The sequence below is a fragment of the Tachyglossus aculeatus genome, chromosome 11, assembly GCF_015852505.1.
Source record: "Tachyglossus aculeatus isolate mTacAcu1 chromosome 11, mTacAcu1.pri, whole genome shotgun sequence".
NCBI classification, from domain to species: domain Eukaryota; kingdom Metazoa; phylum Chordata; class Mammalia; order Monotremata; family Tachyglossidae; genus Tachyglossus; species Tachyglossus aculeatus.
Genome location: NC_052076.1, coordinates 28166161 through 28182685, shown reverse-complemented (window position 1 = coordinate 28182685; position 16525 = coordinate 28166161). Strand labels below are relative to the sequence as shown.

Genomic DNA, 16525 nt, shown 5'->3' with positions numbered 1-16525 from the left:
TTCCGGACCGAGGCTCCTGTTTGGGACGGGGTCTCCCCCTCAACACCTCCCGGCTGAACGCGCCCTCCTCCCCGACCAGACAAATGCCTCATTGAGAGCCGATACTTTCCTTTCTCTAACGTTATTCGGCGCTATATTCGTCTAGTCCGGGCCACGGGCGCTGGGCGGCGGACAGTGGGGCCTTCCGTCTTCTCGGGGTTTATATTAAAAAAGAAAAAGAAAAGGCAAGAGATGGGGGGGGGGAGGCGGTCGGGGGGTGGGAGCCGAGGGACGGAGGAAGAAAGAGAAGGTGGGGAGCCAGAGGAGACGGATCTCCTGGCTTCTTCCTACTCCTGGGAAGTCCCGACAGAAGCCAAAGCCGCCAGCTGCTCGCCTGCTCTCCACTGGGCTGGAGATCTCCAAGCTCAGGAAGCGGCCCGCCTCGGCCTAAAGAGGTGGGGGTTGAGGGGTGGGGGAAGAAACCACCAGCAACCCCTCAGCCCCCTCGACCCACCGACTAATGAGATTGTCCGGCCTTGTCTGGCCTCACTCTCCGGCCCAGACCCACTGACGCTAGAGCCACCCACGGACCCACGCGCACCCACGCGCACCCGCGCACAGGCAGGCAAAGATTAATGAGACAAAATGGGGGTTGACACCGTAGCTCTCTCCTGCCATCATTTCGCAAATCGCCCACACAACAGCCCTGTCGCTTCCGTCTTCCTATGAGGGAACAGGAGGTGGGGGAGGGGGAGGGAGGGACAAGTGTAGGAAGTTAGCTCGACCTTCCGCTGTTTGCACCCCGACATTTACTGCAAGGACAGGGTCTCTATCCCCTCCCCGTCCCCCCATACACACACACAGCCCACCTCCCCGCAGGAGGTCCAGCTAGTCTCCTGGTCAACACCCCAAAACACTTAGGGGGGCAACCTGTCCCACATACCAGCCAGCCAGTCAACCAGCCAACCAGCCAGCCCTCAGCCTCCGGTTCGCCCACTACACCCCCTCTCCTCCCGTCTCTCCGGGTCCGAGAGCTGCTTTGAAAGCGGCGGGACACAATTGACTTTTATTTCCTTGCTTTCCAAACGATCCTGGAGGAAATGAAGCAGAGAAGCCTCCATGATGTCACGGATTCTCGCTTGTAAACTTTATTGTAACTCTTCCGCCCTTTCCAGGCGCAGACAACAGAACAAAGTATTGAAGAACAACAAAATATATAATTAGTCTCCCCCATAAAGCAATTCACGGATACAGTATACATTCTCTTCACAGTAAACCTAAGATCACTTAACAATTGTTTCACTGTGCGCATGCTAACTAAAGAAACCTCTTTTGAGAAACATTTAAGACGAAATTGTCAACCAAAGGTGGGGGGGGGGGAGAAAAGGGGGAGGAAAGGGGAGAGGGGAGGGAGGCGAAGGGACGAAGGAAGCGGAGGGGAGAGGGAAGAGGCCGGAGGAAATGGGGGGGGGGGGAGAGGATGAGAGAGACAGAATCAGAAAGACAGAGAAAATAGATCGCGAGGAGATCGAGAGACAGAGAGAGAAGAGAAGAGAGACAGAGATGAGAGAAAGGCGGAGAGACGGACAGAAATAACTACAGCATAAATAGGCAGTTTCATGTTGTTGGGATGACGTCTCAGAAATAGGTACCTCGGTCAAGACAAAGAACCACGAAGAGAAAAGAAATTGCACAATGTTAATTCCACAGAAGATCGCTAGCATTGAAAGCGGCTGTTAGGTCAATCCTGGGGGGGGCCCTCCCCCACCGCCCCCCAGGAAGAAAAAGAAGGAAGAAAATCGAAGAAGGTTCACAGTCATGGTTCACATAGCTAGGACGATACACTACACTAGCAATATTGGCGCGGAGGGAGGAAAGCCTGCGCTGCGAACGCTTGGACTTTCTCTCCACCGCATACTGTTCGCTTGTATCAAAGAGCTACAGGAAAGGGTGCTTACAGCTTCGACTCGGCAGGGAGACCGGGTCTCGTCGGCTCGCTGGTTCTCGGCATCCCGGAGGGCGGGATGCGTCTCCCGCCGACCCCACCCCCCACAACTCCGGCCCCCTCCGGCCCCGCAGGCCCCCCGCAACGCCCCCCGCAGTGCCCCGCCGCAGGCCCTATTTCTTGTCCCCCTTCTGTCCGTCCCCCTCCTCTTCGGGCTCCTGCGTTCTCTCCGGTTTCTGCTTTTCCAACTCCTCCTGCTCGCACTTGCTGCTCGGAAATTTGTCTTTGTTGTTCTCCTTTTTCCACTTCATCCTCCGGTTCTGGAACCAGATTTTGACCTGCCTCTCAGTCAGTCCCAGAGCGTGCGACACCTCGATTCGCCTTTTGCGGGTCAGGTAGGGGTTGAAGAGGAACTCCTTCTCCAGCTCCAGGGTCTGGTAGCGGCTGTACGTCTGTCGGCCTCGCCTGCGTCCGGCGGCTGCTGGCAACGGGAAACGGCGGAGAGACGGGAGGAGGGGAGGGGAGGGAGAGGGGCGGGGTGGGGGAGGGGAGAAGGTTGAAAGATACGTGAAACGGGCTGGGGGAAGAAGAGTACAATAAGGGCACAAGGAGGCTCCGCTCACAGAAACACTGAGCCGAGAAGGCCGGTGGGGGGAAGGGGGGCGGGGATGGGGGGGTGGGGGGAGAGGGTTTGAGCCAGCGGTCAGCGAAGAGGAGGAAGGGCGAGGTAGGTGGGGGTGGGGAGTGGGAGTAGAAGGATGGGGGAATCAGACGGCCCTGAATCCAGGCGGGGGGGTGAGGGAATTCTCGGCCCGGTTCCCCCCCACCCCGCTCCATTCCGGCTTCAGAGCCGCCTCCGGGGCAGGGTTCTGGGGGCTAAGAAGCTATTAAAAGTGCCATAAACTTTGGGAAAGGGGAGGTGGGGTGAAAGGGTGGGGTGGGGTGTTGGGGGGGGGGGAAGCGACTCAGGTTGAAAAGCCCCAGAGCTCCAACCCCGAGAATAAAAGTTCCTTCAGGGCAATTAAACTATAAAGCAATTCACAAGTGCAAAAAAGCCGAGTATGCCTCCCCCTCACCCCAGCCCTCTCCATAGCCCCCCATAAAACAGTAAAAAGGAGGGGAAAAAAAGGAGAGAAGGTTTATGGATTCAGGAAGTGTCTTTAAGCGGCCCCCTTTCTCCTTAAGAAAAAAAAAAGGTCTCCCCAGGACGATCCCCTCCCCTCCCCGCCCCCCTTCTCCCGCGCCTTTCCCCCCTCTCACCTTGCGGTCTCATCCACGGAAAGAGCTGGGTTGGGGAAGGGCTCTGCTCCGAGCTCTCAGCTTCTTCGCCCAGGCCGTTGGCGGCGGCGGCGGCGAGCTTGCAGTCGGCATACTGGACGAGATCCGAGTCCTGGGCGCTGAAGAGCGTCTGTCTTTGTAGCGGGTCGTAGCCGTAGAAGTTACTAGGGTCCCCGTGGCAGGCTACCGCGCAGGGATTCTGCTGGTAGGGGGACGTGGAGAGCGAAGAGGTCCCGTGATAAAATTCCTGAATCTGCGACGGATGCTGGAAGGTACCTCCGGTACTAGGGCCATAGACCACGGTGGGTCTTCCCCCTAGGTCCTGGGCGAACCCACAGTCGTAGTAGTTGGGGCGTAGAGAATCCCCGGTTTTGTACTTGGAGAACAGTGAGTTGACGAAATAGGAGCTCATTTTATTGAATTTTTTGGGGGGGTGGGGGGGGAAGGGAGGGAGAGGAAAAACGCGGAAACACCGGCTCTAGTCAGCTCACAAGACTAAAAAAAAAAAAAAAGAAAAAAGAGAGCGAGAGAGAGAGAGAGAGAGAGAAAGAAAGAACGAGGCGAAGAAGATCGCGAAGCCGCCACACTTTGTTGTGATTTCCAGGAATATAAAAGGTCCGGATAATCACCAGAAAGTCTAAGCTTGCATGATAGCCGAGCTCGCCCACCTCCCTCCCTCCCCCCCACCCCCACCCCCCAAAAAATATACCGCCACTTAAAGAGTTCCTCGCTTTACATTTCGAAGAAGAGATGCCAGTTCATAAACAGTTTTCGGTGATTTACTCCCTCGCAAATGAGTTGTTTCATATTTTGCTCTCTCTTTTCATGATCATTTACATCCATTAACTATACCTCATCTCATTGGTTTCTCGGCTCCACACGGACTCCGCACTGCGCGGTGGTGAGAGCGAGAGCGAGAGGGAGAGAGGGAGGGAGGAAAAAAGAGAGGAAAGAAAAAACGCCATGGAGAGAGAGGGGGAGGGGGGAGAGGGGGAGAGCGAGCGAGCGAGCGAGCGAGAGAGAGAGAGAGAGAGAGAGAATATACGGATTAAATATGTTTAACTACCTACATTAATGAGATATCTTTCGTCTCACAACAAATCAAATACCTACCCGGACCACCCTAAAGATTGATTTGGGGAGCTGAGAAAAAAAAAATGAAGGAGGCGCACTTTGTGCTGTTAATTTCGAGATTTTAACGAGGCAGTTTTAGTCTTTCGAAATGTCAGGGTCGCTTTGGAAAACTGTAAAAGAACACGGTTTAATTGCGTCGAGTTTTAAAAGGTCCTATAAATGTAATTGGTATTTTAATACAAGTTATCAAATCATACAGCTTCTTACCCTAAACATATTTTAAAACAAACGAGGTAGTCATATTTAAGGTTTTAATGATCAATTTCCTTATTATTGATAAAGGTTTAGCTCTCATATGGAGGGGATTGCCTTTGTAATAGGAACCGAAAACGGCTGTAAACTCTTTAACAAACTATAAAACGCAATAAAGCCGGAGATGTTGTTGTTGTTTATACCGCAGCGCATAAAAGCTGTTAGCGTTTTACGAGTTCCTTCCTCTACAGCTATAAAACTGCGGATCCGATTGGACCCGTTCGCCTTTATGCAAGATGCGAGCGTGTCAATAGCGAAATTAAAATGATTATGGGGGTTTCATCGCTATTGTCGACTCTTTCGACATTTTCGCCTCCTTCCACTTCCACTCTCTCTCCCTGGCCCGAGTGAGCGAGTCTCCCCTCTCCCCCCCCGCCCCCATCACCATGTTATTTGGGAATCTTGACTTTTACTGAGGGTGGGGGTGTCCCCAAGACTGCGAGGTAGTGGGGTTCGGCTGCCTCGGGGGAGGGGCGAGGGGAGGGTAAGGGGGGAGGGAGGAAAGAGAAACTTTCTGGTTTATGGACATTTGTTAACCGCTGAGCAAAGTTCGCCCCGCGGATTGCAGGCTCGGCAGTTTTGCCCAGCCTCAACGCACGGATTCGGAAAAGCGCCCCGGTCCCTTGTCAGCAAGTTTCGGACCGCGTTTATTTTTTCTTGGGGGCTTGGAGGGGTGGGGATGTGTGGGGGGAGGGGACGGGGACGGCGGGTAGGGTGAAGAAGAGGGAATGGTTCAAGTTTGTATATTCCCGGAACCGATATGAGCCCCGAGTCCAGTTTTCCAAGAACGATCTAAGAATCCCTCTTTCTACCTCTCCCAACTCACCGGACGAGGATTAGATTATTATCGTGTTGACACCATCCAGGCCAAGAGCTAGAGGCGCTTTACTGGGCGATATTTCTCTTTGAACCTGTGCCTGTCCCGATCTTAGGAACCCAGTCTCCCCTCTCTTCCCCTCCTGCCCGCTCATACCGCTCCGTGTTAGATTCGGGGAGCTGTCGGCTTTGCCCATCGACTGTAAGGCGATCAATATATCTTTTCTTTTGTCTCCCCACCTCCCAAGCCCGTTGAGTCCTTGGCCCTCTCCCAACCTGGCCTGGAGAGGGGGAAAAGCAAAATTGAACCCTACCCCCGATCTCCACTTCGTCTTCTTTAAAAACCCAGATTCAACCTGGGCACAAAGGGGGCGAAAATGCGCCTGAAACTCCTGCTGCTCCTAATCGCCCTAGGAAAGCCAGAGATGCCCGGGTCCCCACATGCCCTCAGCCCAAGCCAACCCTCCAGCAATTCTCAATCGGTTTTCTTTCCCTTCTTCTGCCCTGCAAGTCCCTGTTGTACAACCCAGACATTTAGACTCGCCAATAGGGCTGATTGGCTTGTAGAAACCGAACGGGATTGAATCAACTGCATTCGAATTTTTACTATTCAGAGTCGATTACCGCTCATCCTCATGTCGTGACTCGGGCTCCTGCCTTCTGAGTTGTGCTGAAAGGCGAGCCCGAGGTACCCCCATTCCCCTCCCCTTCCCCAAGTTCTTGGAGTTCTTTATTTTAGAATAAAAATTTCCACTGAGGATGGGAAGTGGGGGGCGAGATGCGAAAAGAGGAGAAAGGCACAGACAAGAGCAGAAGTCGGCAAGTGAAGGGGAGGGATCGGGGAGGGGGCGGGGGTGGAGAGGAAAAATAAAAAGGAAAAGAAGCGAAATCGCGGGCGAACTTGTTCTTGGAAGTTACCAGTTTCTCCAAGAGCAAGCAGTATTTTAGTTACGAGGTGGAGAGTGACTCACCGGCGGCGGGAGAGCATCGGGTCCGTCCTAAATCATCCCTGCCCTGTACCAGATACCGATGGAAGGAAAAGGTTTCTATTAGAAGAAAAACAAGAGGGAGAGAAGAACATTTATAAACACCCAACGGAGCAGAGATTTATTGGGAAACGAGGAGAGTCTAGTTTCTGGGAAAGCTAACTTTTCCTCTTGCCGCTGACTCAAGCATTGACTCGTTGATCCCTTTGGAGTTTTGGGAGGGCCGCGGCAATCTTCGCTTATTCCCTGAGGGCGAGGAGCGAGATTGAGGGTCGGGGGTGCTAGAGAAGTTTTCCCTAGAGGCGGGTGGCTCGAGGGAGGGTCTTGGAATGAGAGCCGTCTCCCCTCCAGACATTCCCTCCGAAAATTCCCCAGTTGAAACAAGACTATCCCAGGTGTCCGGCCCCAAAGCCGCCAGCCGTGAGACCGCGGCACAATTTCTCCCCCATCGTTTCTCCTCCCGAAAATTCCCCTTGGCCCCAGCGGATTTTCGTCTGAAACTGTCCAGACGGCTCCCCAGTGTCTCCCCCTTCTGCGCGCCGTCCAAGGAGAAGACCCCAGATCTCCCACACGGCCCTTTCGGAAATGGTTTCGGCACTCCATGTCTGCATCGTCAAACGTTCGGACACGCACCGACCCGCTTCCTCCGGGCCTCGAACGTCTGGACCCCTTTCAGTCTTCCTTCCCCCAAGCTGCCCTTTCCGACCCAATTCCTTCGGTCCAACCGAAAAGAGGTCGGCTTATTTATACATTCCTTCCCCTCTTCTGCTTTCTGGTCTTTCACCAGGCCCGAGGCCCGCTAGACACCGTCCTTGGACAGAGGCTCCCGATTTCCGATCATCAGTACCCAGCCCTCCTCACCTGGCGCCCCTCCCTGGCTTGGAATCGGAGTCGGGATAGCCTATTTACCCAATCCCTCCTTTTCGGAATCATTTTTTTCTTACTGAAAGGAAAGAGTCTCTTTCACTCCAAAGCTTCCTAAGATTCAAGACACCTCGGTGGGGGTACAATATCATCTCCAGTTTTTCCTAGGGAGTAGATACGACTGTGCCGGAACACGCCACAGTCGGGGAAACGTCCATAATTGTCCATGTATTTTGATTACGTTCGGATCATTCATGACTTTCGGGATTGCTCAGGTGGGCTTTTTCTCGGGCCATCCAGGGGCTGGTGAACGACCCGGAGCCGACGGGGGATTTAGCGTGGAGCACGAGCGCCATCTAGCGGCCCCCTGGAGAAAGGCCCGCTCTGACGGCAATTTCATCGGGCCGTTGGAGTGAGAGACGAGAGGGAGAAAACTTTCATCAGAAAAAAGGCGAGGTTAAAAACAAAAGAGAGAGAAAGCTTCGAATTCGGAAAACGGCTTGGGGGAATTTAGCGAGCAGACGAGAGAAGTGGAAGGGCCACGGATCTTTCTGCCCCGAATGTTACAGCAAGAGGGTCGGAAGCCAGAAAAAGGGAGCGAGGGTTGCCGATGAAACCCCCAGTTGTGCTGGAGTGGAGACTCGGCTACCGAGCTTTCTGGAGTCAGGAAGGGAGCACAGGGCGGGAGCGGAGTTGTAAACAGATAAAGAGGCTACTGGCCCCTTTTCCAGACGTCTGGTTTGAACTTTGAGTGTGAGAATATGTGTGTGTGTGTGTGTGCGCGTGAGTGCGTGAGTGTGCGTGTGTGTGTGTGTGTGTGTGGTGTGTGTGTGTGTGTGTGTAATGGTCTCGGTTTATGACTCCCGATTTGAAGAGATGCAATTGCTAAGGGGGTGGGGGGGAACAGAACAAAGAAATTCTCCCGGATTGCGGCATTTCCAAAGCGTCTGCGACAACAAAATCAGCCCTTCTTCCCCTCCCCTCTTTTTTTTCCCTCCTCCACCCCATCCCTCTGCCCTCCATCCTACTCTCTCGCCCCCTCGGCCTCACGACTCGGGGTGCAATGGTGGGGGACCCACATGTCCCAGTCCAACCCCAGCCACGTTGCTAATTTGTGAGGCCCCGAAAGTACCAGGGCGCTGTTTGCTTTGCTGCTATTTAGTTCCTTAACCTTCCGAAATGTATACGCTATAAAGTTTTATAGCGGTCATATTCTTTTATTGCGCGCACACTGCAGCGGGTCCCCTCTCTCTCGATCGCTTTTATGACAAGTTACTTCCCAATCCCCTCCTTCCCGGCTTCGCCTCCGCATCTCTCCCTTTGTTTGCCTTTGCAGGACGTCCTTAGAAGAGGAAACTGGGTTCTCCCCACTCCCCCATCCCGTCCCGTCCCCTCCCGCCCCCTCCTCCATCTCCCGCCCGCGGTTTCTCGGCCGGGACCGCCGTTGCCGCTACTGGCCTTCGCTTTTCCAATTTCCAATGTGAAAATCCCCCAGTCTAGCAGGAAGCCCTTCCTTATGCCTATCCCGACTCTCACACTGAGTTTTCTCTCTCTCGCCCTCGGTACAGCGCTCCTGGTTTCTCAGACAGCAGAGAGTAAGAGAGGGATATGAGAGAAGGGGAAGCACCCAGTGAATCGGGATTTTGTTTTCTCCCTCCCTTTCCACAAGGTTTGACTCGATTCTTTTCCGGGAAAAAGAAGGAGGAATAGGGGTTTCGCTTGTGTTTTGAGCCCAGGCCCTCGTCAACCCCTTGAGGGAGGGCACGAAACCCCCCATCTCTCTCCCCTACCTCTCAGTAGGAACAAGGACTCGGAAAAGCGTGGGACACTTGGTCAAAAGTCTAGCTGTCCGCCGGCGAGAACCGTCGGCCTAGCGTCGTATTGAGGACCCTTTCCAGTTTCGGATCTCTTCAACTGAGGGTAGAGTTCTGGACCTGACTCGAAATCCCTTTATCCGGGAGTCTGGGAATGTCAGAAAGAAATTCAGCGCCCTGACTTCTCCCCCTATTACTCCATACCTGTCTCTTTACTTTTCTCCCCGCGTGCAGCACGTCCCGCACTGGCTTGAAAAAAATAAAAAGAAAGAAACAAATAACCAAAAACCTCTAATAAAGATAATCTGGGAAACCTCAAAATCTCTTTTCGTTCTTACGCTTCCCTGGGCAGCATGAGGGAAAGGATTCGAGCAGAGTCACGGTTTAAGAATTTCTTTTTCCGATGGGTGAATAGGACCTTCGCCCGCTAACACTCTGGGAGAGGGGCATTGTGTGGCGGGCGAGAGGGGCCACCGTTTGCCCTTTGGAAAAGTTCACAAATCGGCTTCGTGGCTTTGAGTAGCGGGTTCACCGCTTTCCTGTTTCTGCCGTTAGATATCAGGAAAAATGGGGGAAACGCATGGATTTTGGACGAAGGAAAGTTTTACTTTTCGTGCTAATATTATCATTATCATGGCCACCGTCAATCAGTCAACCGCTACCAGTAATAACATTCAAGTCCTCCTGAGCCTTGGTCTTAAGAACTAGGGCAAGTTAGTGCTTTTGGAACAGGCTGAGGTTTTGACCCAAGTTCCTGAAGGAAGGTTTCAGGGAATCCTAAAACCTTTCAAGGACCCCAAAGCTCAGGATATAGGGAAACACGGCGCTTGGGACACCTTTATCCCCCACCCTTGAGTTAAATTCCTGACTCTTTCCCCCTTTTCTTGGGGCGCTGTCCCAGAAGAGAAAAGCAACGAGGTAGGTTCGACTCCTCGCTCTCTCCTTTCAACCCGACAGCGAGAGGAGAGAGGCCGAGAGTTGCCGATACACAGATAGACACAAAAGCGAGGTTTATTTTAATTTTTTTTTCAAAACGAACAACCGGAGAACTCTGCCCCGCACCCCCCTCCCACCCCCCACAAATAAGCGACATTAGGAACCAAAATGGGCGAAACAGCCACCGAAAAATCACGACCACAAATCACAAATCACAACAACCACCGACGTAGCCGAAAAAAGAAAGGAAAAGAAAAGAAAAAAACTACTCAAGTTCTCCCCCGTTCCGAGTTTTCCGTGATGCGAGGAAACGGGGGAGCATAAGTCCTTCGGGAGTTAGAGGGGCGAAAAGAGAAATCGAGTATCTCCGAGTAGCCCCTAGAGGAGACTTGACCGGTCTTTCCAACGCGGAATGAACCCAGAAGGGACGAGGCCGGATACATTTTGATTCATGGAGCAAGATACAGTTAGATTCTTCCGTGTCACCCAGCGGGTCACGAGGTTCATTTTCCCGGCGAGAACCGAAGCAGAACGCTGGGGTCTCTCTTTTCCGAATGTAAACAGAACGCGAATGGACCGGGGGGCCGGACAATCCACCTATTCTACCCGGTTCTCGCCAACACCTTGAGGGGCGAAGGAGTTGGGGGGTGGGGAGGAGCGTTATGCTATCTGTCCTTTTCATTTCTGACACCTACAAGGTTAACTTTGGATGGGTTGGAAATCGATTCACAATAAATTATCAATCTTAGTCCTCCCGTCGTTTCTTCTCATCTAGAATACGAGTTGAGCTAAAAACAGGGGGACTGGGGAGCCCCTACACGGTATAAGCGCATTCGCTGGTGAAGGTGGCTTGGTTTTCCTGAATGAACAGTTTGGAGGGGCTAGGGTAGGAGACAAAATGGGGAAGGAACAATGGGGATGAGAATCAGGGAGGGCGCTTTAGAAGCGTAGCGTTCTCCAGAATGGGAGTCAGTTCGCTGGACAGAGTGATTTAAAAAATTAAAAAGAGACACACCAACCGGGGGAGGGCTTGGAACCTCGTTAGTTCGAAAGGAACAGGACAAATGATTAAATCGGAAATACTTTCCTTCTTCAACTATGACTCTATCCAGGGGGTAGTAGTTTAATTATGCGCTTGTGACCGTGCCATATATGCTTTTGTGTATGCTTCTAGGGGATTTTAGTGTATGTTTTGTGTGGGGGGTGTGTGTGTGTTTGTGAATGTGTGTTTGTGTGGGTGTGTTGGGAGAGACAGAGAGAGTGTGTGTTTGTATATTGTGGGGTGTGAAGGAGAGTTTCTGAGCGTGTGTGTGTGTGTGTGTGTGTGTGTAGCACAGAGAAAAAGTGAGTTGTCCAGGCAGAGGAGTCTGACCCTTCCTAAACTAACTCGGTCCCAGCCACATTTGCAACCCCTCTCTCCGACTTTATTAAGGAGTGGAGATGCCCCTCGCTTCTTGTCTCGGAGAAGGAACGCTCTCGTTTTCCGTTTACCTCCCAGCCTAGCGGGCCGGGTCGCCTCTCAGCTCAGCGGTCTCCATTTGGGATCCGGGGCCTGGGGAGAATTAGGGATGGGAAGTGAGCGGTTTTCCCTTCCGGAAAACTCCCCACGCCCCATATATTTGTTCCAGGACCATTGTGCAGTAGCCACCGGTATAAATAAGGGTGAACGGGGCAGGGACAGGGGAGGAGGTGGAAAAGGGGATCTAGTCTTTGCCCTGTTCCTTGTTCATTTTCTTCATTTTCATCCTTCGGTTTTGAAACCAGATTTTGACTTGTCTCTCGCTCAGGTTGAGCAGTCTGGCTACCTCGTGCCTACGGTCTCTGGTGAGGTACATGTTGAACAGAAATTCCTTCTCTAACTCCAGCGTCTGGTACTTGGTGTAGGGACACCGCTTTTTCCTGGACGAGCGAGCGTGCAGCCAGCTGGCCGATGGGTTGGCTGAAAGAGAAGCAGCGACAGAAATCAGCCGAAAGGACGAAAATGCCTCACCGAACCTGAGCTTCCTGGCTTCCTGCCTCTTGCCTGATCGTTTCTAGGACGCAACCCTCCCGCCCCCGGACCCACAACTCCCACTCCCACCCCGGGCCCTTGCTACTCCGAACCACAACCCTGCCTTTGTCGAATCACGTCCCGATAGGGAAAGTCTAAGACGCCTCTGTGTGTGTGTGTGTGTGTGTGTGTGTGTGTGTGTGTGTGTGTGAACAGGGCACGTGGGATCATGTCCCGATCAAACACGTCCGTGTGTGTATGTGTCCAAAGAGCCCATGGACGCTGGATGAGGTGGTCCTTCGGATCATCCACGGAAATATCCCAAATCGACAGACATCCTCTTCCAGTTTTTCTAGTTGGCCCAGACCTTTTGGGGGGATTGGCCACGGGGTAGATGGTTACCTTGATCTGAGCCAGGCCGTGGGTTGAGTCGCGGGGCGGAGGGAGTGGGGGAGAAAGGAAGAGATGGGGAAAATCCCAACCTCTTTTGTTATTGTTATTGATGTGCCCTTTCCGATGTATAGTGTCCTGGCACAGTCTTAACTCACACGCTTAAACACACCCGTAAATGTGTTCACCCAGTCTACATATACACACCCATATACCGGGACACGTTGGCACACACACACGCAAACACACACACACACACACACACACACACACATACACGCAGTTGAACTATACACTCCCTCGCTACCAGATCTGGCTCCTGGCTCTGGAAACACCTTTGACCTCCATACCTTTACCTGCCCCGGGAGATTCGTTAGTCGAGGAAGTGGAGGTGGGGGAAGGAGGGTTCAAGGGGCAACATTCCCCCCCCCCCCCCGTATACCTTAGCTGTCTAGGGAAGGAGACGAGAAAGGGAATACAGCAAGATTACCTACCGGCCGGAGGGGGAAATGGGTTTTGGACAAGGGAAGGGATTTGGGGGAAAAGAAACAAGAAAGCGAAATCTCAAATGGCTCCCTCGCCCATTGCCTCGCCTCCACCCTTCCTTTCAAACTCTCCGATCCGCAGCTGAATTTCAAACAACAGGCAGCTTTTCATAACCTTTTCTCCAGCAATGAAACGCGCTGAATATTTCAAAGAATACGGTTCATTTTACGGTGTAAGCACCGCGTCGGACCAATTTCTGCGCTATTTCCTTACAGTGATTGACTGGGCTGGGAGATGCAGCAAAATTAAATATTAAAGAGGAACAGGGCTGTTAATAATTGATGTTCCATGTCTTTAATGGGATTTGGGGTTGAGTTTGGGGGTTGCGCGCGCGCGCGTGTGTATGTGTGTACGCGCGCGTTTCCCCAAAGACTGGGCGCGGTATATCCGGCACGGTGCTCTGGAACCACGGGGCTTCTCCCGAGGACAGGAGCCTCTCGGATGGGATGGGGATTTTCCTTTTTCTTCCTATCTGACCCCGAATGAAATCCGGTTCACTCTCCCTTTACCTAGCTCCCCCGAGGCCCAGAAGCTGCAATGAGGAAAAATACTGTGCGGGCGGAAGTCTCGCCCCCCTCTTCGACCCCTCCCCATCCTGGGCCCCCAGACCCATGGCCCCGAAAAGAGATGGCCTAGGAGAGAAAGCTAGCAAGGAGGGGATTTCGGGCAGTCTAACCCGGTTTCATACTTCATGTATCCTTCCCGCACCACCCCGCACCTAGCCCTCAAGCCCTCCCCTCTCAACAACCAAGAGGTTGATGAAGAAGGATTCGGGGCCAGGATGGGGGGGGGGGGGAGTCCTATTTCTGGGAGCGCCGAGATCCCTGCACAGAGTCAGGTCCTCCTCCTTCTCCCCTCACCTCCAAACACGCTAGCTTTGCCCATCGCCCTCCAGACTGGGAAAAGACACTCCTCACCCACCCCCCACGCCCTCATCCTGCCTCCACCAGACTCCCCCGACCTGATACCCAGCGCCCTCCAGCCCGGGGGGATCCGACCCTCCCACCCCGTCCCTTCTCCTCCCCAGCAGAGATGGACTTGGAAGGGTAAGGGCCCAGAAACTCTGCTCGGTGGCCAGACGATTCCCTTCTCATCCGTTCCTCTTTCCTGGCCCCGACCCCCCTGGCGGTCGCGGACCCTGGGGCTCAGAGACGCAGAGGAAGCAGGAGGCCGAGGGACTCCGCTGTTTCCTTTCAACGCCTCGTCCTCCTCCTCCGTGTCCATCCTTTCTCCCGCTCTGCCGGCTTACGGTCCATTTTTAAGGACTGCTAAGCCATTCCAGTCAAATAAAAGCCAAGAGGGCTTCCTCTCGCTTTCCCCCTTTGTCGTCTTTTACCGTCTATGCCTGAAATAATCACTGGGCCAGCATCATGCTAATACAAGAAAACAGACTCCCAGTGACACACATACACATAGATACACACAGACTTGCACCACCCCCCTCCCCATAAACACACACACACACACACACACACACACACACACACACACTTCTTCAGGACAGAAATTTGAGGGGCCTGGAGTTCCGGGAGCAAATGTCCCCTTTCTCCTATTCCCTTTCTTCCCACCGCCCCACGAGCAACTCCCCTCTCCGACCAAACCTCGTGCAGTGTCGTCTCTCGCCCACCTCGAATTGAGTCAAAGAAATAGAGAAGGAAGCTTTCTTTGAGGTTCCCCCCTCCGGATAGCGTTTGCTACGGGATTTGAAGAAGAGACCCTCTGCCCCCACCCCCGCACCTCCCAACCCTCCGACCACCCTCTCCAGCTCTCCAAACACTCATCCCTTCTCCGAACTGGCCCCAAGTCGTTTGAAAGTTCCGCTCCTCTGTCGGTTCCTCAGTCTTTCTCTTTTCCTCTCCTTCCCTCTCCCTCCCTCTCTCCCCCTCCATGATTTTAACTCTCCCTGGCCGTGCGTTTATTACCCCTCTTCCTCCGCTTGTGGCTGTTTCTTTCCTCACTTTTTATAACTTACTTTGATCAGCTCTTTCTTTGTCCTCGCTTCCTTCGCAAATTTTATTGTCCTCGTAGCCGGGCCTTTGATTCGACAGGATCGCTTCTCTGCCCGCCGCAGTTTCTAAATTGTACTCCTGGCCCGACCCCGGCTTGAGAAGCTGCTCCCCGGAGCCCCCGGCCAGCGGCTCCGCCTTGACCAGCCCCTGCCCGGGAACAGTGTCTGTCCTGGCCACCGGCTCCAGCCAGCTGCGGAGATACCTGCTCTCGGCCGGAGGGACCGCCTGGTGCTGAATGTACGGATGATACACCGAAGGGAGGGTCCCCGGAGGATGGGGGTTCAGGGGCGTCCACGAGGCGCTGAACACCGGAGCCTTAGGCTGGAAACTACAGGACGGGAAGTCTAAATGCTCGGTGTGGCCGGGCTGGCGGGGCCCCGGATGCTGGCCCCCGGGAAACTTGCCGGGGGGCGCGTCTTCGCTCTCATGACTTATGATGGAGTCGACATAGTAACTGCTGAGCGTCCCCGAAATGGACATTCTCAGAGCATCATACAGGGCGCGTTACAGGGAAGGAGAGCCACCATCCGCTCTATATCGGTAGATGTAGCTAGAGGACCGAGCTTAGATTTGGACTCTCTCTCTCTCTTCCTCTCTCTCCCTCTCTCTCTCTCTCTCTCAACTTCTCCGCCAACAAAGTACAGTGGGGCTGCAGGGCTCGGCGCTCCTTGCAAAATGATTGGTCAAACTTTTTTCGTGAGCCTGATAAAGCGTCAGCCTCGACGTAAATCAATCGGGCAGAGGGGCTGCGCTCCCGCTGTCATCCGCGCTGCATTCCATATCAGGGATGGATTGTTTTTTGCTTATGCAACGCGCCACCACGTCAGGGGTTTCGGCTTCCACGTAACCCCAGCCCGAAGCCGGCCGCCCGGAGTCCCCCCGGCAGGGGGCGGGAGGGGAGGGGGGGGGAGAGGAGTGGGAGGGGGAAGAGGGAGGGGAAAGGGTAAAAAAAATTACAAAAAAGCGTGCTTGATCTAAGGGGACCGGGGACAGAGAGACCCGAGTTGTCCCCGCAGCTGGGAGAGACGCGCGGGAACCATTGAAAAATAGCTATTTATCATCACCCAACCCCGCCATTTCCCCTCCCTGGCCACCGTCGGTGGCATTTTTTTATTTAAAGAGAAAGCGTTAGGATCCTCCTCTGGAGATATGGACAAGAGGGATGGAAGGGCAGGGAGTTTGAGGGCTTAGGGGAGGGACTCTGAAAAAGAGTCGTTATATTGGGAGCGATCCCCTATACTCAGCTCTCACCGAATCACCCAGTCTCCACCTCCCCCAGCCCCCACCCCATCCCGAGGGAGAGAGGAAAGGGGAAACAGCAGGCGCGGAACTCCACTGAACTTTCCCGCTAGGAAATACGGTTGAGGCTGAGCCGGCCGCAGGGAACTTTACTGACTAAAGACTTAAATAAACTTCCATGAGCTGCGAGGCGGTGGATTTTCGCAGACAGGAGTGCGGTGGGTCCGGGGAGGCCGGGAAACGGGAAGAAAAGTTACCTCCCCTTGGTGAAACCCCCTCTTTCCTTCAGACACACGCAAAAAGTTCCATCCCCTAGTCAGCCGCGCCAGCTTCTCTCTGGGAGTGGG

General features: G+C 53.7%; 2 protein-coding genes across 3 annotated transcripts; both read right to left on the bottom strand.

The window, feature by feature from the left end:
• Nucleotides 1-2097: 2097 nt before the first annotated feature.
• Nucleotides 2098-3835, bottom strand: HOXB8 (homeobox B8). 2 transcript variants are annotated; one of them, XM_038753668.1, is made up of 2 exons: nt 3185-3835; nt 2098-2405 (listed from the first exon to the last, which is right to left on the bottom strand). In XM_038753668.1, exons 1-2 carry the CDS (start codon nt 3612-3614, stop codon nt 2098-2100), a joined length of 738 nt encoding a protein of 245 aa, XP_038609596.1. In that variant the 5' UTR covers nt 3615-3835. The 2 variants fall into 2 exon arrangements, with proteins under 2 accessions (XP_038609596.1, XP_038609597.1); XM_038753669.1 differs by having other exon boundaries at nt 2098-2402.
• A 7842-nt stretch (nt 3836-11677) lies between these two features.
• Nucleotides 11678-15419, bottom strand: HOXB9 (homeobox B9). Its single transcript, XM_038753862.1, has 2 exons — nt 14903-15419; nt 11678-11943 (listed from the first exon to the last, which is right to left on the bottom strand). The coding sequence occupies exons 1-2, from the start codon at nt 15417-15419 to the stop codon at nt 11708-11710; spliced, it is 753 nt and encodes a 250-aa protein (XP_038609790.1). The 3' UTR covers nt 11678-11707.
• Between the last annotated feature and the right edge of the window lie 1106 nt (nt 15420-16525).

What these genes read in the sequence shown, in the direction of transcription:
- HOXB9 (XM_038753862.1), bottom strand. Translation starts at nt 15,419, where the DNA reads ATGTCCATTTCGGGGACGCTCAGCAGTTACTATGTCGACTCCATCATA. An exon ending in CAAAGAAAGAGCTGATCAAA is followed by an intron (nt 11,944 to 14,902) that starts GTAAGTTATAAA and finishes CTTCTCTTTCAG; the next exon opens with CCAACCCATCGGCCAGCTGG.
- HOXB8 (XM_038753668.1), bottom strand. Translation starts at nt 3,614, where the DNA reads ATGAGCTCCTATTTCGTCAACTCACTGTTCTCCAAGTACAAAACCGGG. An exon ending in TCCGTGGATGAGACCGCAAG is followed by an intron (nt 2,406 to 3,184) that starts GTGAGAGGGGGG and finishes TCCCGTTGCCAG; the next exon opens with CAGCCGCCGGACGCAGGCGA.